General features: G+C 41.6%; 2 protein-coding genes across 4 annotated transcripts; both read left to right on the forward strand.

Annotated features, from left to right (window-relative positions):
* The first annotated feature begins 762 nt into the window (after positions 1-762).
* Positions 763-17,417, forward strand: ahcyl1 (adenosylhomocysteinase-like 1). 3 transcript variants are annotated; one of them, XM_008296233.1, is made up of 18 exons: positions 764-945; positions 1,115-1,322; positions 9,185-9,299; positions 9,583-9,726; positions 10,527-10,627; positions 10,723-10,825; positions 11,233-11,327; positions 11,425-11,531; positions 13,198-13,314; positions 13,448-13,511; positions 13,612-13,700; positions 13,872-13,942; positions 14,233-14,327; positions 15,215-15,313; positions 15,479-15,547; positions 15,724-15,802; positions 15,968-16,088; positions 16,193-17,417. In XM_008296233.1, the coding sequence occupies exons 2-18, from the start codon at positions 1,131-1,133 to the stop codon at positions 16,197-16,199; spliced, it is 1,668 nt and encodes a 555-aa protein (XP_008294455.1). In that variant the 5' UTR covers positions 764-945; positions 1,115-1,130; the 3' UTR covers positions 16,200-17,417. The 3 variants fall into 3 exon arrangements, with proteins under 3 accessions (XP_008294464.1, XP_008294455.1, XP_008294446.1); XM_008296224.1 differs by having other exon boundaries at positions 764-1,322; XM_008296242.1 differs by lacking the exon at positions 16,193-17,417 and having other exon boundaries at positions 763-1,322; positions 15,968-16,092.
* A 366-nt stretch (positions 17,418-17,783) lies between these two features.
* On the forward strand, positions 17,784-20,437 carry hspa1b (heat shock protein family A (Hsp70) member 1B). The gene is made up of 2 exons (XM_008296254.1): positions 17,784-17,884; positions 18,394-20,437. The coding sequence occupies exon 2, from the start codon at positions 18,416-18,418 to the stop codon at positions 20,333-20,335; it is 1,920 nt and encodes a 639-aa protein (XP_008294476.1). The 5' UTR covers positions 17,784-17,884; positions 18,394-18,415; the 3' UTR covers positions 20,336-20,437.
* Positions 20,438-21,776: the final 1,339 nt, after the last annotated feature.

Consider the following 21,776-nt stretch of genomic DNA (forward strand, 5'->3'; position numbering starts at 1 on the left):
CAGGTTTTGTTCAGTGTTCTTCAAAAAGTTCTCAGCCTCATCAGAAAACACCACGGGAGAAAGATTGCGGTATTTTTCAAATCTCCTTTAACTTTAGTGCACTTGGTCCACCAATGTTCAAGCTTCACTATCCCTTGAAGGAGGTTACATCTTGTGCCTCCACTTCTTCTTGGTGAGGCAGAGAGCTTTTTGAATTATGGTTTGAATCAAAGTTTAAGGTGGCTCTTGCAAATGGTCTTATTGTTTTAGGGCTGAAATTTGTCATTGTGACTTATCATGTTCAGATTTTTCTCCCAGTAGTACCAAAAAAAAAACTCCATCATGCAAAAGCCCAGCATTCCAAATTTAATATGGATTTTTAGTAGTAACAAGCATTGTGTAAAATAGCACTTCAACTGCACCGTATTTTATAAATTGATCACTTTGCATATTCTGCTAAGCAACGATAGCTGCCAATTTAATGAGAAGTAAAAAGTACAATTAATACCTTTCCCTGAACAGGACCTCTTGGGTTACACAGCGTGATTAGTACGCTCAGCCAATGAGAGGCTGTAGATTTTGTACAGTAAGCCGCGATCAGCCAATCAGAGCGCAGGAGGCGGGACTAGCGCTCTACCTCAGAGGACGGTTAATCCAAGACGATGGAAACTGAACATCTACGCTGCGCCAGCTGACAGTAACGCAAGTAAATACCGCACGTACTCTCCGCAGGGGTAACGAGTAACGACCCTGAGCCCGTTACTTCTCGGTTTCCCTCTCCTACCGGCGCGGACTGGTGATCACCGCCTACACACAGCCCACTGCTTACGGTGACAGGCTCAACAAACCGCCCCCCTCACCGTCCCCTCTCGGAGATGTTGCTGTCTGTGGCTGACAGCAGACCTGCGGGACCGAAACAACTGTTTGTGTTGCTCTTTTAAGAAAGTAAAGAAGCAGGGAAAGCAGGTATTTTTCTGTCGATGCGAGCTACTTTATACACTCTTCGTGCTCCGGCGTCCTCATTTTGTTTTTTGTTGTTGTAAGCTAGCCGAGAGAGCGCGAGACGGCCGAACGTTAGCTCGGAACTCAATTACCGGCGTTTTCCTTTTTTTCCTCCTCTCCTCTCCGGTGACAGCACCGCTTCGGACGCAATGACAGACTCGGTGGTGGACAGCAAGACGGAGGTGAAACAAGCCACGAAATATGTGAAGGAGACGGAAAACGTCGCGGAGAAATACTCTGCGTTGACCGTCAGCAAGAACAGCAGCGATGTGAACATGAACGTGGGGGAGATGCCGTCCGCAGCGTTCACCGCAGTGCCCACACTGAAATCCGTCAAGAAGGTAAGAAACGTGATGCTCGCCATCAGTCACTGCCATTGGGTGAAAGAGGCTGTGTTGCGCTGCAGGCAGGCACATGTGAGCAGGACACATTCACGTTGCAAATGCACTGCAGTCAAGTACTAGTGTACAGCAAAGGCTCTGCAATGTGATGATGATGTGTACATTCAATCAGGCAATATCATCATTTCTAAGCACTCCTAAATGAGGGATCCCTCCTTCCCAAGCTGGAATCATTTCACCTAGCTTTGCTCCACTGTCTCACATCAGATAGTGTCTAATCATAGCTTTTACTATGTTATTACTGAGGGAACAGCATATAATTTTCACTTTCATCAAGGCTGGATTATTGTTGAGATCTACCTGACTGTAGCCTTCCTGTTTGTTTAACTCACAATCTCTACATCATGCCAACATCCTGTAGGCAGGAAACACCTAAAAGCCACGTTGAGCTCTTAAATCTCTGATGTAAGGCCTCAGCAAAGTAGAGAAATACACGGGCTAATATACCTGAGCTTAGACAGGGGGTCTGTATGGTAAGTATGAGGTAGTTACCGAAATGCAGGCTTCATGTTGTAAAAAATTTCACTCCACCCTACCAGAATTAATATTTTAAGGTGTAGTAGCATAAAAATTAAACTGCATTTTCTGTGGCTACAATCTAATCACGCTGATATTTAGTCAGTACATCCTCTGCTGGCTTGAAGCTGTTCAGCTGTGCATGTGTGGGCATCGTCTCTGTTAGTAATGCATGATAAATATGTATTGGCAGCACAAGATGCACCTGTGAGAAAAGGCCTTGGATTTCTTGGCTGTTATTCAACAGCACAAAGCAAAAGAACATATTACGAATCCATCACTGTGTGTAACACCTGGCTACAGGCACAAGAGTCATCCTTTTCAGATGTTGAAAAGAAAACTTTGTGGACTTTTTTGTGGTATCATGGTACACACTGTCCCACAGGTGTGATGATTACACCCTCTTTTGTAAGGACGTAGCATTGTTAGCTTTGGCATCCTGACTGAGACATTTTCTATCTCTCAAGGTGACCTTTGACACCTGTGCTTCTTACTAGTGCGCTTTCATATTGTGGTGATTTTTAGAGCAAGAGCTGGATCCATACAGCAGTTAACACCAATATTAGCTTTCCATCAATTAATATTATTAAGCATATGTATTTCAGAAGATATCCAAGTTAAGATAGATATCACTACAGATGTTTAACAAGCTATGATTACTGTATCTTTGATCCTTAGTTCATTCATCTTAATGTATTGTAGCCAGGAATTCATATATATTCAGAATAGTTTCATTTACAATAAGTTTGCTGCAGGATCACCTTGACATCGCATGACACATTAAGTAATTATGCAGTGTTGGTGTTAGACGCAACTGATACCCGGCACTGACTGGTGTCACGTTTAAAATTTAAATGCAAAAGCTGGCCTCACATCTTGACCTTCTGCTTTTGATGTATTGGGTTGATCATGATTTTGTTGGGGTTGCTCGGTGGTTAGGATCGTTGCCTCCCAGCTAGAAGGTTGCCGATTCACATCTTGGTTAGGACACCCAGAATCTTTCTGCATGGAGTTTGCATGTTCTCCCCGTGCTGGGTTCTCTCCGGGTTCTCCGGCTTCCTCCCACAACGTCCAAAAGCATGTTGAGGTTAATTGGTGATTCTAAATTGTCCGTAGGTGTGAATGTGAGTGTGCTTGGTTGTCTGTCTCTAAGTGTAGCTCTGTGATAGACTGGTGACCTGTCCAGGGTGTCCCCTGCCTTCGCTTTAAGTCAGCTGGGATAGACTCCAGCCCCCCCACCACCCTAGTGAGGAATAAGCAGTGTATAGATAATGGATGGATGATTTTGTTGTCTTGTGCATTTTGGGATTTTTGTGCTTCTGTAATTTGGTTGTTGTTGTCACTCATTAGAGTGATAATAAGACTTCCATGTGGCACACCACCAACTAGTGTTCAGATTAAAATGAAATGTTTTCCTAATTGACTGTGACTTAATAATTGTTCCCTAAACTGACTCATCAATCAGCCACAAGAAATGCAGAATTATGTAATGTGGCAAGTGGAGAAGCTGCAAAAATCCCAGTGAAGGAAAACACTGACAGAGAAGAGCAGCAAGCAAAATATCACAAGTGGCAACTGAAAGACCACTTCGCTAAATAACTGCTAAACAATAATCTAAACTGCAGGCTAAAAAATTGTGATAGATTTGAATTAATGCCTGTGACAGTCTAAGCAAAAACTAAGATTGCAAGAATTGTAATATAGTGTTAAGTTATGTAAGGTGTGCTAATAATTCTTATTAGTCATTATCTTTTTTGTGTAGCTGAATTTCTGTTTTGGCTCCTCCAAAGTCTATTTTACACAAGTATGTTCACAGGAGGTGGACAAAACAATTTGAAAAGTAAAAATATATATTTTCCCAGCAGCGGGGCTCATAGACTTGGTAATATTAGCTCCGACCCCCTGTCTGACAAGGCAATAATGTGTGGACTGTGTGAGCCGCCTCAGGGAGTCTGATTGAAAACATATTGGATGGTAGGAATGTGAACTGCCCTTACGAAAACAAAGCTGTGTGTTATGAATAAATGTGAGAGCCCGGTGTCAAACTGAGCTGACTGCTTGCATGAAAAAAAAAAAAAGAATGAGTAAAATAACTACTGCAAATGATTGGAAAATAAAAATAGAACGAATATGAATTTCAGATAATGTCACGCATGAAAAAAATAGAGTTGGATGTTTGTTGAGCTTTGCTGAGCCTCGTCACGTAATCATCGAGAAGGTGCAGCGAGTAAACACAATCAAGGCTGCAAATTGAAATTAAATGTGTGGAGTGTGAGGGTGGGCGAGTCAGAGAACACCACCACTCTGCCTCCTCCTTCTTTAAATCCATCCAGCAGTTATGCAATACGCCCCCTGGGGACGGGACTCACTCACTGTGCGTTCGTTCCTGCATCATCATTTTTATCTGATCCCTATGGGCTGTTTTACATAGAGCCTGAATTGTGTTCATACCTTATTTTCACGATCTCATCTTGTTTGTCTGCCAACATTATGGCAGAGATTCATCAAGGTCAAATGCATTTTTTTTCCCCCCTCCTCTGGAGAGTTTAAATGAAGACGCGGAAGGAGACAGTACAGAAAACAGAACAGTAAACTCTTAGACAGTCAGTCAAACTTAAAGCCCCTCCAGCTTATGTACTATTTAAAAATCACTAGGATTGTCCTCGTGAGTAGAATGTGACCTGGAGACACTGAAAAAAATTCTATAAAGACACTGACAAGAGAATCATTTGAAAAATGTTGCAGTGAAAAAATATGACACATTTTTTCACTGTGAAACTTTAGGTCCAAACAGCTATATTTAGCAGCAGCACTGACAACAGTTTCTTTATAGTGTTTATTCAAAGTCGAAGTTTGCCGTAGTCCACACAACTAACATACTGTTTGGGGGGAAAAGTCACCATAAGCTGAGAAATATAGCACATCCATACTGACTGGTTTCATCATTTTCTAACTGTGTTCTCAGTCTCGCCCATGGGATCTCTCAGTATTTGTTATCAGTATTCTGGATTTACCTTCTTTTTTTTACAATTTTAAGAACAATGTGATAGTGGCAGACAACATGATTGGATTCCATTGTGTTTGTTGATGAAATATAGTTTAGTATTACCCTCGTAGTAAGTAGAAGGTATAGTTTCTGCTAAAGGTCACATAGTTGTGGAGGAAGGATTAGTATGTTTTTTCACAACACTGTGTAATCTGTCGTGCATGTGTTGACCTAAACAGGCGCCTTTACAAGACCAAAGGGGTGATTTTAAAGCCACACTTGAACTTCTTAGACTTGCTTTACCATCTATGTACCGTTAAATCTATAATAAACACTTCAGGTCACATGCGTTTGACTTGTTGATTGCGACCGTAGTGAGTAGTTGTGGGTTGCTTACATGGTGCCTTAGAGCAGTAGTGCTGTGTGTTGGCTAACTAGTTAGTGTCGTCTTATGTCAGGCCCACGCTGAGCCCTTACACCACTGACAGCCACACTACAGCTTAAGTCTGTGACCTGGCCTGCTATCTAGGAGAGAAAGGGTATTTTTAGCTGGAGCATGGAGTTGGATGGGGCGCTTATTGATGCACCAGAAGGCTAATGGATACAGGGTTTAATTCCTCCTGCCAATCCCCTTTTATTTAGTAGTCCAAATCAGGAGCGCCGGCTGAAAGTGAAAGCTGCACCAAATGTGTTTTTTGTGTGAGCGTGCATGTCTTTTTATATATTTCTCATTCGTGCATCCATACGTGTCTGCATCCGTCTGTCTTTGCAACATGCTCCTGCGTTGTGCTGTGCACTTCAAAAAAATTACCGTAAAACACAACCTACTGACTTTAGCAGCTGGTTGTCAAGGGCAGAACCAGAGAGAGTGGACACGAGAGGAAGAGAGAGAGAAAGAGAGAGGCTCCGTTAGAATTGACCTCCCCTTTCGGTCTAGGCCTCTCTCACACTCTCTTTCTCTCTCTCCAGGTTAGCCATTAGAAATCACGATAATAGGTGGGAACCTCCCCCCTAGCTCTGCCTGGGAGTGTTCTGGGATAATAGCATCAGGGACACCTAGTACCATCACACAGAGGACACACAGGCACAGGGAGGGAGGCTGGAAAACTGGAGAGACCAGGCAGTGATTGGCAGCCATGGCACACAAACATGGGCACGGGAGAGAAAGGGTGAGTTGCTACTAATGCATTACAGGCAACCTGTGGAGGACACTTGCATGTCATGCTGCTGGATATCCTGCACACAAATGAACTTGAGTAACTTTCAGCGTATTGCAAGTTCTATCTTCTTTTTACAGTCGATGGAAATTTTTGGACTTGCAACCAAAAATTCAATTGAAATGCAGTTTGAATTTGAATTTCTCCTCAGTAGGCCTAAGATATGAACAAAACTCACCATTTGAGAGAGGGTTCCCGTGGAAGAGTACAAGAAACATAATGCTGTCTTCTGTAACACTGAGTAATTCATCATTAATTAGATTAACCTCTAGTTTCCTTAATGCTGTAACCACCAGAGAAGGATTCTCTGATTCCAACGTCTGTGAACTGAGGAAGAACAGACTGTGTAAATTGTCTGCTTCATCCTCAAGAGTCCAAACTGATGCAAAGTCAACATAAAAGTGCTATTTTGCAAGCACACTCGCAGTTGTGAAAAGAGACATGCAGAGATCTCCTCAGTTTGCTCTGCCTCACAGGCTTCTTGAGTTTCTTTACACTGACACAGTAGGCTGCTGAAGCCCCAGTGTCACTGCCCATAGAAAGAGGGACAGTAAAAGATAAATATTTAGCGAAAAAGTTACTGCTGTTTAGGTATTTCTGCCATAGTTTGTCATTTTGAATAAATGGAGATCATATCTGTTATTTATGATTAATATGAATAAGTACAAGTATGGTTATGTTAAGGTGTTATCAGTACTTATCATAAGTTATGTAGCTGCCGGCTCTATGAATCCCATTCAGTGTTTGTGTGCTGACTACTAGGTTGCTAAGCCGTGTGTACCCGTTGCACCCACCGTAAACTGACAAAATATTTTTAGTGCATTTTGTACGGATTTAATGTCGTGTCGTTGCTCGTCAATGACATAATCATTAATACTAAGCTGAAGCTGTGAGACTTGACTGTAGACTAACAACTCACTGTTGTCAGTCTGGCATATATGTGTTTCCGGATTCATCCTCTGTGTGTTGTGTCAACTCTGCCGGTCTGCTTGTTAGTTTGTAGTCCAAACACATGATATGGAAATTTAACGTGGCAACAGACAACTTTTCAACTTTTTTCCCTCCTAGAGTTTCCGAATGGTATCACTGCTGGCGCCACCGCTGCCATTCCATTTTCCTCAGAACCTAGCAATTACCAAGAACACAGGACACGAAACACCACTCAGGAAATAAGAGAAAAGAAAGAAGCATGTTCACTGAAGAGGTCAAGTGAAATAGTCACCCTGATATCAGAGTGGTGATAAAGGCAGAGCAGTTGAATTAATAAGTTGGCAGGTTTTGCTGCTTACTGATTTAGCAGAAATAATGCCAACTGAATGTCGGTATTGAACTTTCTCAAGACCCAGAGTCCTCTCTGTGGAATGAAAGCCTGTCAGGGGTTCTTCTTTGCCTTCTTCTCTTTCTTTGCCTCCTCTGACAACGGGGCTCTTCTTCTTTTGCTGGGTAGAGTTTCCATAGTTACTCTGGTTGTTCTGCCATTTTAACTACCCGGGGAAAGCTACCAATACCCACCGGGGAAAACAAAAGCGCTGTTCTCTTCCTATTTTGCTTGCGCAATTGCAGATATACTTCCTTTTTGCTGTAAATCAAGCTTTCATTTTTGCCAGACGTCGTACTCAGTGACAAACAGAATTGCATCGTGTTCAGTTATCTAATCGCTGACTGTCTCGTTTTTCTATATCCGTTACATTATGCAAATCAACATTTACTTCATGACAAGTTAAAGCAAAAAACGATTCTAGTGATACTCAAAAAAGGAGAAAAGGGGAATCCCTCAGCATGGTCAATGAATTAAGATATTTGAAGAAATTGATGACTAATGGAAATGCTTAAGAAAGAGAGTGAAGCTGTGTTGATCCTCACTGACTGACTCTAGCATTCTAACATTACCATTAAAGAGAAGTCAAATGGTTGGGATTCAAAAAGTCAAAGCAACAAGAAGGTGTTTGAATTGGTTTAGTGAGCTTTGAGCGTGCTCAACCCATAAAAGCACCTGTAAAAGTTGAGGAAAACATTAAGACGTTCAGGACAGGACACAGGGAAAGGTGATTCAGGAAGAAAGTTGCAAACCTCCTGCATTTACAACAAGTATCCTAAAAGTCCACCACACGCATGACATTATTCGGTGTTGTGACATTATACAATGTTGTGAGAAAGACAAGTGGCACATCATCAAAGTGCAATCCTGTATTTTGACTCTAAGCCAGCATGATGCTGGTAGGAACTCTTGAGAGATAGCAGGTCTCTGTGCAACACCTCATCAGGGTTTTAGCAATGTTTCCGTATCATTGGTTTCAGTGTTTTTAATACTTCACCATCTTGCTAAACCTGCAGTAGTCGCTCTTTTGCCAACATCAGTCAGAACATAAAACACAATCGGGTCTAAGATTAAAGGTCGTCGTGAGGTACCTGATACGCACCTGCAGACTCTCTGTATCAGTACAATGCTGAGCAGCTCAGTTACCTGATATTCTGTTCAGAAAGCATGCATTTCTAAGAGTCCTGTTTATTTCCAGTGCCAGGTGTATAACGCGAGTTTCAAAAATCTTGTGTGATTTGGTTTTGTAACATTTTATTAAATATTAAGCTAGCAAACAGCCAGGCTAGCTGTTTGCTGATCTAATTTATGTGTGTCCTGGTCTTTGATGCCGGGTTCTTTGAAGGATTGGATTGACACAATGAATCACAGCCACCAACAATTGAATCCTGTGTATTTGAACAAAGCATAAATCACAGAGCAGGAGGGAGCATCTAAAAATAGGCACCAGCTCTCTTCTTCCTGATCCACCTGTGATTTACTGTAACAAGCTGATTTCCTTTTTGAAAGGACAATTTTAGTGGCTGAAACAGCACAGTGAGTCCAAATATAAGCTGAGTGTGAACGCATTATGTAAAGCTTATAATAGACTGTCATCACTGTGGATGTGTGGTGACGATGGTGGCTTTTGTCCCGTCTTCCCCTGATTTCATTGTTGACACTTAATCAGTCAACACAAATTGAAAAATCCAGACAGTAAATCAGTAAATGTCTGGATTTTTTATTTTTTTTAATGTTTTCACTATGAATCATTTTATGTCTCCAGATCCAGTTTGCGAACGCAGAGGACAAACAGGAATTCACTAAGTACCCGACCAAGGCAGGCCGCCGCTCCCTCTCAAGGTCCATCTCTCAGTCCTCTACAGACAGCTACAGCTCAGGTACTGCGCAGTTTTCTTCCACCTCCATGAGGTGTTAAAAATACATTGTCTGTTTTGTCAAATTAAAAAAAAAAAATTACTGATTAATTTTACGTGTACACTGCGCATCTTTTTGAAAGAATGTATATAAGTGCACCCATGTACATGAGTGTAAACGCACAAATACAAGAAAAGCACAAGCAAGCTCCAACTGTCACACAGTGCTTTTGAAGTATATATTTCATAACTGCCTCTTTTGTATGCTTTGCCACAAAAGTGACCTTTTGTGTTCTCCGTTTCCCAGCTGCATCCTACACCGACAGCTCCGATGATGAAACCTCCCCTCGGGACAAAGCCCAGGTCAACACACACGGCAGCAGCGACTTCTGTGTGAAGAACATCAAGCAGGCCGAATTTGGCCGCCGAGAAATTGAAATCGCAGAACAAGGTATATCAGACCTCACTGGCACATTGTGGGTGTTTAGAACATCACCATGGTTTTTTTTATATCTCTAAAGATGAAATAGTATATAACATGATGATAGCTGCTTTTTGATGAGGTGTGTTGGAGTTGCTTTTCTAATGCAAGGAGGCACTCAGGTAGATTTTTTATGAATTTTAAAAGTTGCTTTCACAGTTTCTCTGTGATTTCATTGTGATACAGTCAGATAATAGCCTTGCTATCGTTGCCATTTATACAAAGAGGGCTTTGAGCTACCTGTTGTGACTTTGTTCCCAGATATGTATCACATGGCATCTGTTCTGCTGCTTAGACACTATTTGATAAAGGTCTTCTCCTCCTGATTTCACAACAGTCTATGACCCAAGGCTGGGGCAGTGTCAGTGTTATTGTGGAAACATGATCAGAGTTCTCCCTCCGTTCTATTCATCATTTGTTACATATGTTCTTTTCTTCTCAACTCTCATCACAAGCATGTGGGTGTTTTGTGGACTCCCTCTTCTCTCTTCTGCCTCTCTGGCTGTTTACTGTTTCTTTGTGAGCGATAAGTAGGCGTGAGTGCTTGACAAGTGTTCTTCAGGCTTCAAGCCTGGGCGGCAGCAGCTGTTGCTGACATTTGTTGTTCAGTCAGTTTCCATTTTCCAGCCATTTACTGCATATTTACCTTTCAGAAAGGGTTTGTTTTTGTATTCAAAAGGGGTCGTCCTTCTTCTTTCTCCCAAAACAAAACTTGACCTTTAAGTTCTCTCAGTTACCTTTAACTGGTCTCGATCTGTTTCCCCCTGCAGACATGTCTGCCCTGATCTCCTTGAGGAAGAGAGCCCAGGGGGAGAAGCCGCTGGCTGGGGCGAAGATAGTCGGCTGTACACATATAACAGCTCAGACAGCAGTACGTCTTCACTGCAGCTCTCTCTGATTTTGCATTTTCTTCTTCCTGCTGCTGCCACCTTCTTATTTATCTGCACATATTATTTCTTCTCTTAGGTCCTGATTGAAACCCTGGTAGCTCTCGGGGCCCAGTGTCGCTGGACTGCCTGTAACATCTACTCCACTCAGAATGAGGTGGCCGCTGCTCTTGCTGAGACAGGTAAGAGCCTCTCCTCTCTAAGGCGAGTGTTACAAACAAACCTTTTTTTGTGTAACTTTAGTGTTTGAAACTAAATCTCATTAAAATGTCAGCATGCTTTTAATATGGACCTAAGAAGGGCACTGTTACCAACTATTAGTAATGGTTGGTCTGGTTTGTGGGTTAATGTTGGCTATAAAACGTTTATTTCTTCGATTAAGAAGCTCTATATTAATTTAGCTGTCTTTAGTACAATAGAACATGGACTTGGTTTCGTTTTTAAATACTTTGTTTCATAGTAAATTCACACGAACCCTAAAGTCAACATCTACCTATTTGCACCTATCCTTTCACTGTGTAAAGTACACTAATGGACCCATTGCTCATGCTGTCTTCACCCTTAAGTGTGTGTGTTCTGTTTCCTGCAGGGGTACCTGTGTTTGCATGGAAGGGTGAGTCAGAGGATGACTTCTGGTGGTGCATCGATCGCTGTGTCAACACTGAGGGCTGGCAGGCCAATATGGTATCAGCAGTCCTGTGATAAATTTAATGCTGACCTTAGTCTGGCCTTATTTTAGAGCTTTTCTTTCATGCTGTTCATTCTGACTTGCTCCTCTTAGATCTTGGATGATGGTGGTGACTTAACCCACTGGGTGTACAAGAAGTATCCCAGCGTCTTCAAAAAAGTCCGAGGCATTGTAGAGGAGAGCGTCACCGGGGTTCACAGGTGGGATGAAGCTTAGAGCTGATAAGTTTGGGAGGTCCCACTTGGTGAAAATCGATTTTTATTGTGATTTGTGGTTGTTATATGAAGACACTTTACTTCTGCCACTTCTCAAGTCCCACTCAAACGGACGCAGACAGCATGTTCTGTCTGAAGGGGGTGGAAACAGCCTCAGCTCATTGGTTTTGAGAGGAAAATAGCTCCTTTAGAACAGCCCTAAAACCAGGGATATACACTCACAGTGAAAGTAACCATCTTTCCAGTAATGTGAGCTGAAAAACTGAAAGACACACTGTGGGAACATGTAGACTTTGATGATTTGCTGAAAAGGACACAATGTAAGACCTTTAAAGTGTGAATTCAAGAACAAGTGTACAGCCTGTGTCTGTTTACTTTCAAGTACCATGCTCACTGCTTTGTGCATAAACTGTAGGACAAAGGGACCCATTCTGATATCAGTCAATAAAATGTGGATCCACAATTGTGACTGCTGGAAATAATTGCAAAAACTATAAAAAAAAATAAGTGTCAGGTTGTGCCCTCTTTTAACCACCAAAGCATCACATACCTGTAACACAGCTTATGGTAGCCGTAATGCCTCATAAATATTACATTATGCCAATATTTTTAAATTATTAATACTCATTACACGGTTGTAGTTATATAAGGTCCACATACAAGGTTACAAAAGATGTGCTGTGGGATACTAAATTCTTTAATTCCTACTGCTGCCAACAGGCCAACGGTCCCTTTAACGCTAAAATAAGCCAAAGCCAAAATAATGTAAACACCTTATGAATAAGGATTAAGTAGGATTTACCACTGTAAACACATTTTAATCATGTCAGTAAAAGAATTCTAAAAAAGGGTGAAGTGATGTATGCATTGTTGAAAAAAGCCAAAAAAAAAAAGGGAAAACCTTTTAAACATCATCAAAATGTATTCTAAACACAATCTGCATTGCCAGCAGCAGTACAGTGTAACAGCAGTCACAAGGTCATAGCTGGAATATGCCGAACATAATACGCTGTTAAACGGCAGGTATTTTGACCTTGACATTGCTGTTGCTCTTCTAACAATATAGTTTATCTGTGTTATATACTTTGATGATTTTTACTGTTTTCCACCGACCATATAAAATAATGTAGCAGCTATTTTGACAGATGTGTTTGGATGCAAAGTATTTGACCTACTTTCTGTTTTATTACCTACTTACAGAGATAATACAGCCAAAAAATAAATAAAAAAATCTAGGAAAGCCCACTACTGTAGCAGTTTTTAACCCAGATTAAGCTGCTTTTAACAATGCTTTCCATGAAATGTGTACATTATTTTGACCTCTAGATGGAGCTGAGCTAGAAGTAACCCAAGCTCCCAACAGAGGCGTTTTTGATGAATGACATACTGTGTCAGCAGAAACGGTATCAAATGCAGTTATATAGGTCATATAAGTATTAATACACAGCCACACTTTAGATTTAAAAGGTCAGCGGCCTGATTTGACTGGAACCCATTTGAAGGTATCGCACATCAGCTGTACATGTGCAACTCAAAGGACTTACTTAGCCGGATGCTCTGAAAAGTGTAGGGTCACACAGGATTACATCTCAGTTTGTGTAGATATGTGCTTGTGTATCTGACTGAAAATGTTTCTCATGTATCCTTTCAGATTGTACCAGTTGTCTAAGGCTGGTAAGCTGTGTGTCCCTGCCATGAATGTGAATGACTCAGTCACCAAGCAGAAATTTGACAACCTCTACTGCTGTCGTGAATCTATCCTGGATGGGTGAGGACAATCAGTAGAAGATAAATACTGTTTGCAGTCATGCTACTGTTTTTATATGTAAAATACTGGCTGTATTTGGAGCATGAAGATGCTTCAAGATGGTCACGATGTGTCATTTTATTGTTTCTGCCAGCTTGAAGAGGACCACGGATATAATGTTTGGAGGCAAACAAGTTGTTGTGTGTGGCTATGGAGAGGTGAACTATTCTTTGATTCGAAATTTATCTCACTTTTGATAGAATGGCTGGATTGTTGCGTGCAGCAGAGCTTTTTATCACACTGTTTTGTGGTCTATAGGTGGGAAAAGGCTGCTGCACTGCTCTTAAAGCTCTTGGAGCCATTGTGTGCATCACAGAGATTGACCCCATCTGTGCCCTGCAGGCATGGTGAGTCACTAACCATTAGCATTCAGCACCGCTCTACCACTAAATGTGCTCCCCTACTTTCTGTCTCTGTGTTGTTTCTTAGCTTCAGACAAAATGTTGTCATCATTTTTCATGAGCAGTTTTCTATCTGTCTTGGTTATCCTAACAAAGATCTGTACTGTTTCCATGCAGCATGGATGGTTTCCGAGTGGTCAAGCTGAGCGAAGTGATTCGGCAGATGGACGTGGTGATAACTTGCACTGGTACTGTGCCCCATGCAGTGATAATCTATTACTTCTGCTTTGATAATCACCATGTTTCCAGCATACAAATGCATGTAAATGTTCCAGTCGAGGGAGAAGATGAGGCTTTTTATCAAAATGTTTAAATGCTTTTGGGGTCTCTGTGTGTTAGATAGCAGCGATTCCAATACCAATTTACATGTAGCCGTAAATTAGCTGTTATTGCAAAAACTGTTTTTTTTAGATTCAACACTCTGCAATGACTCTCACTTCAGTGACAACACATAGCTGTTGTTTTTCTCTAAATAAAGGCAACAAGAATGTTGTTACCAGAGAACAGCTTGACCGAATGAAGAACGGCTGCATCGTCTGCAATATGGGACATTCCAACACTGAGATTGATGTGGTAAATATTCAGCATTTTACCAATTATTGTTATACTTTTAAAAACAGATTCCCAATACAATAGATTTAAATTGTTCTATCTTGACTCTGATGCAGCCGCCTCTCGATCTGTAGTCATCACTCTGTGGTCTCCCACAATGTCCCACCCACAGGACTTTCTGGTTTGTTAAATGTCAGGAGGAACAACCTGTAAACACTGAAGGATAATGTTTGACTTTTTAACGTTTAATTAAACACATGTGCAACATATATATGCAAATGTATTCCAACAAAGTTTTGTGTTGTAATTATTAAATATTTACTTCAGATTTAAACCTCAGATGTATATTGGTCCAAATGTTTGTCGATCTCATTGACAGCTATCAGTATTTGCCCTGAAAACCCCATATTGGCTGACCCCTAAAAGATGTTCATTTGCTCAATATGTGTACAAATACAGGCACTCAATGGAATTTAAAACACTGAAAAGTACTGTTGCACAAAATAATCCTGTTCTTTGTGGTGTCTAAGATCATAAATACTCCTGTAGACTTTACAAAAATGGCTTTAAGTTCCATATTTAGAAATCCAGGAGGTCTGCCTCTAATGGAGCGACTTCTCTTATCTCCCCCGCCCCCTCTCTTTAGCAAAACATTTCTACTCAATTGGAATCTATTTAAGGGAAGAGAACACATGATTCATTTCCATGAAATGTGCTGCAGCTGGACAGGCCTGTTTTATTCGCACCTTAAAGTGCATTTATGTGCCGCTGGTCTTTGTTTGAACACTCTTGATGTTCATATGTTCACATGGAACACCCACGTGGACATATTAGCACATCAATGACACTCTTGTTGTATACAATTATTCCTCTCATCTTTTACCTGTATTTCCCTCCTATGCCCGCAGGCGAGTCTGCGCAGCCCAGAGCTGACCTGGGAGAGGGTTCGCTCTCAGGTTGACCACATCATCTGGCCCGATGGAAAGAGGGTTGTCCTGCTGGCAGAGGTAATGTCCCTTCACAGTACTATATCCACACAAAACTTTAAAGTCTCCAAAGTATCACACGATTGGCTTGTGACGCCACGCTTAAACCAGCACAAAACATGACGTGTATGTGTGTGGAATCAGTTTCTACAGTGTGTTTCATACATGCATTCTGTTATTTCTTAGGGTCGCCTCTTGAATCTGAGCTGCTCCACTGTGCCTACGTTTGTGTTGTCTATCACTGCTACTACTCAGGTTGGTGGTTTTTCTTTCTACTGATCCCTTCAGGGAAAGATCAGAACAGATGCTTTTACTTTTGGGGCAGCTGGAGGACAGTTTTGCTTCTCACTGTTCTTTAAAGCTGTCTGTAGGAACATGTGATTCCAGGGGCACCGCTTATGAGACTGGTTTGTGGTTTGTGTTGTGTGTAGGCTCTGGCCCTGATTGAGCTGTTCAATGCTCCAGAAGGACGTTACAAACAGGATGTGTATCTCCTGCCCAAGAAAATGGGTAAGAGTCGACTTTGTACACCTTAATCAGTTTGTACTAGTTCATGTAAAGCTGCTCATTGTTGCCACCTCATGGCTTCAGCTAAAAATTGCATCATCAGGGGACCCAAGAATGACATGCACTTTATCCAGACTGTGTGCATTTCAATCTGTCTCTTTCTTCTAGATGAATATGTGGCCAGTCTGCACCTACCAAACTTCGATGCCCACCTCACGGAGCTGTCTGACGAGCAGGCCAAGTACATGGGCCTCAACAAGAACGGCCCCTTCAAACCTAATTATTACAGGTAGGTGTTCACCAGCTTCCAGTCCCTTGATTTTCAACAAAGTGTCTTGATGTAATTAACTGTTCAGATTTACATCTTTACAATAACGCTGTGTTTTCTTCCAGATATTAACGCCTGATCTCGACGCACGGAGACCCTGGGATAAACAGAGATATCTATTTTATTTTCTAAATTGCTACAAAAAGGAGGAATTATTTTACTTATGCTGAATGTAATTTATTAATAGCACTTCAGAGGTAGGGTTAACCATTAAAAATGAGAGTAAGATGTAGGAAAACATAATGTATAACCAAGTTAACATTTTACACGTCTTGTCATGTGTTTAAAGAAAAGCCTACTTGCATGCTTTGATGTGTATGTACGTATTTAGTTAGCCGCTGCTTATGTTACTAGATCACATAGTCGTTGATTTGTTTGTTTACCCGAATTACGCACAGTGCCAAATGATGGCCGCAAGAATGAAACACAGAAGATACCATTTATGTTTTGTCTGTCAGTGACATCAAGATTTTACGAGTACATTCCACGAGCCGGAGTTTAGGCTGAGCCAAAACAAACTCTGTATTACAGTGTACATTCTTTTAGGAAGGTTTTCTATGCTTTAAATGATCTCGCTGAATGGTATCTGCATACATGCCCTAAAAGGCAACATCCAGTCATCTTTTTTTATTACATCAGAGTCCAGTGAAATATAGCGCTTGTTAAGTAAACGGCTTGATCGAGTATTGTTTATTTTAGGAATTTTTAATAGCCTGTGAATGTTTTAGCACATTTTAAATTCCTGCCCTGTGGAGTTTCGGTCAACACTCAGAGCTTTTCCTAAATAAAGCAAAGCAGAGCTATGTTATTGTGCTAACAGCAGATTAAGATGTTCTATTAAGGCTCAGTATACAGTATGATAAAGATAACAGGCAGGATGTTTTAAAAGCTAGTTGGAGAGGTTAAGGAAAAGCATTTCTTTGCTTACTTAGATTCCAGCTGAGGTGCGTCTCCCTCAAGAGTTGTTTGACGGGATGTTGCCTTTAAGGCCATGATATGAATGTGCCTTTTAAATCATTTACAACAAGTAAATATCAGCTCTGACTGCAATTAAATCAATCATTTCTTTTTGTAAAACCACATTAATTAGTGGTACATTTACTGTCTTCCTTCCACTGCTTCTGGTTGTAATTGTAACTAATGTATGAGCTATATGTTGAGAAAATATACCACCAAAAGTAATATCTCATGTGATCAAGATGACATAAGTGTATACTATGTATGTAAATGAATGCATTAAATTAGCAATAAAGCAAGTCTTTTTAACAGAGGAAAGCAACTTTAAACAAAGTGTGTTTATACAAAGAAAAATAACACCAAGGAACAATCTAGAGAGATCTTCATACGTCACTGGTTTGGTAGTTCTATTTGTTCCATTATTTCGGTGACATTCAGAGCTGCTACATACCTGCCTGAATGTGTCTTACTGCTACATTCTCCACATTCAGTTCCTTTACAGTCAGCCCTGCTGGCTGAGCCTCAGACTTCTGTCCCGCTCTGGAATATTCACCGACCGTCTTGCACCAAGCCAGCTGCATGAGTTTCTTTCTAATATTAACAACTCAGTCACTGAGCTTGGAGGAGGAGGAGGGGCGAGGAGCTTTCTGGAACCCTGGTTGCATGTATATAAGCAACAGGCCTGACAGAGTCCAGGCATGAGTTTCAAAGGAAACACACAAAGGCAACAGCCGACACGAAGGAAACTACTCCGGGACATCCTTCTACACTTCAGAGCAACAGAGAGTTTATCACTGAATGTAAGTAATAACAATTATTTGATTTTAGATGGTTAAAAGTTTAGAACGGAAGCATCAGTACAGACTCCTTAATGCTGTAACTGGGAAGATGTGTCCTGAGGCTCTGTTTTAATGGTTTGTTCTCTAAAAGATGACATTAAAACTTAACAGCACTGATGCATTAATTCTGCTTTTTATTATCTTTATTAATGAATGAAGGTAGAAAATGTCTTTAAAATCATTTAAGCTTGTGGTTTTAGTCATTTCCATCACAGAAATGTTTTAATTAAGGGATACATAAATTAGAGGCAGTGAAGTGAAGTGAGGCTATTATATTCACTGGAGCCCTCACCAGCATGTAGCTAGCTTCATACAGCCAATATTTCCTTAATTTTAACTGTACCTGTAAGATACAGCTCTGACAATTAGATGGATCAAGCATGCAGACGGTTCATCAGCATTATTTCTATCAATAATTTTGATTTCAGCAGCAGTTGTTTCAAAATGCAATATTTCCTCAATCTGTTTAGAAACTTCAAAGCAACAAACAAGATGTCCTCAGCTAAGGGAGTATCCATTGGCATCGATCTGGGCACCACCTATTCCTGCGTTGGGGTTTTCCAGCATGGCAAAGTGGAGATAATCGCCAACGACCAGGGCAACAGGACCACTCCCAGCTATGTGGCCTTCACAGACACAGAGCGGCTCATTGGAGACGCCGCCAAGAACCAAGTCGCCATGAACCCAACCAACACAGTCTTTGACGCCAAACGGCTCATCGGAAGAAACTTCAACGACCCGGTTGTCCAGTCCGACATGAAACTCTGGCCTTTCAAGGTGATCAGTGACAATGGAAAGCCCAAAGTCCAGGTGGACTATAAGGGGGAGACCAAGGCGTTCTATCCTGAGGAGGTTTCCTCCATGGTCCTGGTTAAGATGAAAGAGATAGCTGAGGCCTACCTGGGACAGAGGGTGTCGAACGCAGTCATCACAGTGCCGGCTTACTTCAATGATTCACAAAGACAAGCCACCAAGGATGCCGGGGTGATCTCTGGACTAAATGTTCTGAGGATCATCAATGAGCCCACAGCAGCAGCCATTGCCTATGGCCTGGATAAAGGTAAAAGAGGAGAGCGCAACGTGCTCATCTTTGATCTCGGTGGCGGCACCTTTGACGTGTCCATCCTGACCATCGAGGACGGCATCTTTGAGGTGAAAGCCACCGCAGGAGACACACACCTTGGTGGGGAGGACTTTGACAACCGCATGGTCAACCACTTCGTAGAGGAATTTAAAAGAAAACACAAGAAGGACATCAGCCATAATAAGAGAGCGGTGAGGAGACTGCGCACAGCTTGTGAGAGAGCAAAGAGGACCTTGTCATCCAGCACACAGGCCAACATCGAGATCGACTCTCTGTTTGAGGGAATTGACTTTTACACTTCAATCACAAGGGCACGGTTTGAGGAGCTCAATTCGGAGCTCTTCAGGGGAACACTGGAGCCAGTTGAGAAGGCCCTGCAAGATGCCAAACTGGACAAGTCCAAGGTCCATGAAATTGTCCTGGTCGGTGGCTCCACCAGAATTCCCAAAATCCAGAAACTCTTACAGGACTTTTTCAATGGCAGAGACCTGAACAAGAGCATCAACCCAGATGAAGCCGTGGCTTACGGAGCAGCAGTCCAGGCTGCTATCCTCATGGGCGACACTTCAGAGAACGTCCAGGATCTGCTGCTGCTGGACGTGGCTCCTCTGTCTCTGGGCATCGAAACTGCAGGTGGAGTTATGACGCCTTTAATCAAGCGAAACACCACAATCCCCTCCAAGCAGACCCAGATTTTCTCCACCTACTCAGACAACCAGCCAGGTGTGCTGATCCAGGTGTACGAAGGTGAGAGAGCCATGACCAAAGACAACAACCTACTGGGCAAGTTTGAGCTCACAGGTATCCCTCCTGCTCCCAGAGGTGTGCCACAGGTGGAGGTAACGTTCGACATCGACGCCAATGGCATTCTGAACGTGTCCGCCGTCGACAAAAGCACCGGCAAAGAAAACAAGATCACCATCACCAATGACAAGGGCCGTCTGAGCAAGGAGGAGATTGAGCGAATGGTACAGGATGCTGAAAAGTACAAAGCTGAGGATGACGTGCAGAGAGACAAGATCGCAGCAAAGAACTCGCTGGAGTCGTACGCCTACCACATGAAGAGCAGCGTTGAGGACGACAACATGAAAGGAAAGATTAGCGAGGAGGACAAAAAGATGGTCATCGACAAGTGCAACCAGATGATTTCATGGCTGGAGAACAACCAGCTGGCAGAGAAGGACGAGTACGAGCATCAGCAGAAGGAACTAGAGAAAGTGTGCAAGCCGATTGTGACAAAGTTGTACCAGGGAACGGCACCGTCGGGAAGCTGCGGCAGTGAAGCAGGAGGCAACTCCCAGGGTCCCACCATCGAGGAAGTGGACTAAAACCATGGACTTCAACAGAACAAGACTTATCACAGTTGTTTAAAAATGATGTGACTTTACAGATTTTTTGACTTTCTATAATAAACAGACTCTAAAACACAATACAGCTCTCTTTCATTTGTCATCATAATGCACAACATACAATTTATTTAAAAAACTAAATAAATTGACAACATTTTCACAGCATATGTTGGCCCACTGAGGCAAAGGTTTACAATAGAAACGTGAGCAGAAGTGACTTTTTTCTTTTTCTCTGTCTAAAAAGTCAGCATCCCTGACTGTTATTTACTGATACGATCATCTAGAGAATCTGGGCAGGGAATTGCTGAAGGGAATCAATTAATATGTTTACTAAAGATGCTCGACTGGCATCTTCACCACCTGTATGGTATATAATTTTCAGGTAATTGCACTTGTATGATAATTTTTACTTACACATCCCTGCATTTCAAGTTGTCATAACACAGATAAGACTGTTATCAAGGTAAGGTGCTCATCTCAAAATGTAGCTGCAGCTGAACAAGACCAACATAGCGGTAAGTTGTATTTCAGTCAAGATTTTGAACACATCCACAGAGTTTTAAATAGTGAGACGATAACCTGTAAACATACTTTTATATGTGATGTCAGTGTAGATCCCTTCATGTAATATTTTATTGAATTTTGTACATTCTATTAAACATAGGGGAATAAGTATTTGGTGTCTTAACACATGGCATCTCTATAACAGAACCGATGTCATGAAACAACCAAGTATGCACTATGTTTAAAATGATGATGGCCAGATGTAGAGTGGAGTCAAAGACAGACACTCATCTAGGACATCACAAGTGACAACATTTCTTAGATGACAAATGTTGGCATTGTGGACACTATAGCATCTGTCTTTGACTCTAACTGATGTACCAGCATCCAGCTTTAGTCATCTATTGCCATTTGAACAAAGTTGCATTTTGACCCTATTCAGGACTTTTGGACCCCAGGCCATTTGGTTTAGGTGACAGTTCTTGTTTTAGTTTTTTTTTTTTTTTTTTGAAGATTGTATTTTTTTAATATAAAAAGAGGGACATTTGTCATGCATTTGGAACCAAAAATACATCAACTTATCAGAAAATATATTCAACATAGTATAAACATCTATAATGAATACGAACAAAGATTTTGCTATTCTTTCTTGGGGTCCAATGGACCCCGAAAGACCTTCTACATATGGCAACATGAAAGTCCTGAATAGGGTTAAGATGGTATTTTATAAACACGGGTCACCTTATTTGATCATTGACCCTTAAAGAAACACCTGACCAGACTGTGGATCAACATAATGCTAAAGAATCCATCACCCGTTGAATGGCTCAAGAACTTTTGTGCACAACTGGCTAAACTGAAACCTTTTCTAAACATAACATTTTTAACCTTGTCTCTGAGTCAGAGAGGGCGACTA

Source organism: Stegastes partitus, unplaced genomic scaffold (assembly GCF_000690725.1).
Source record: "Stegastes partitus isolate 25-593 unplaced genomic scaffold, Stegastes_partitus-1.0.2 Scaffold24, whole genome shotgun sequence".
In the NCBI taxonomy this organism is placed as follows: Eukaryota; Metazoa; Chordata; class Actinopteri; family Pomacentridae; genus Stegastes; species Stegastes partitus.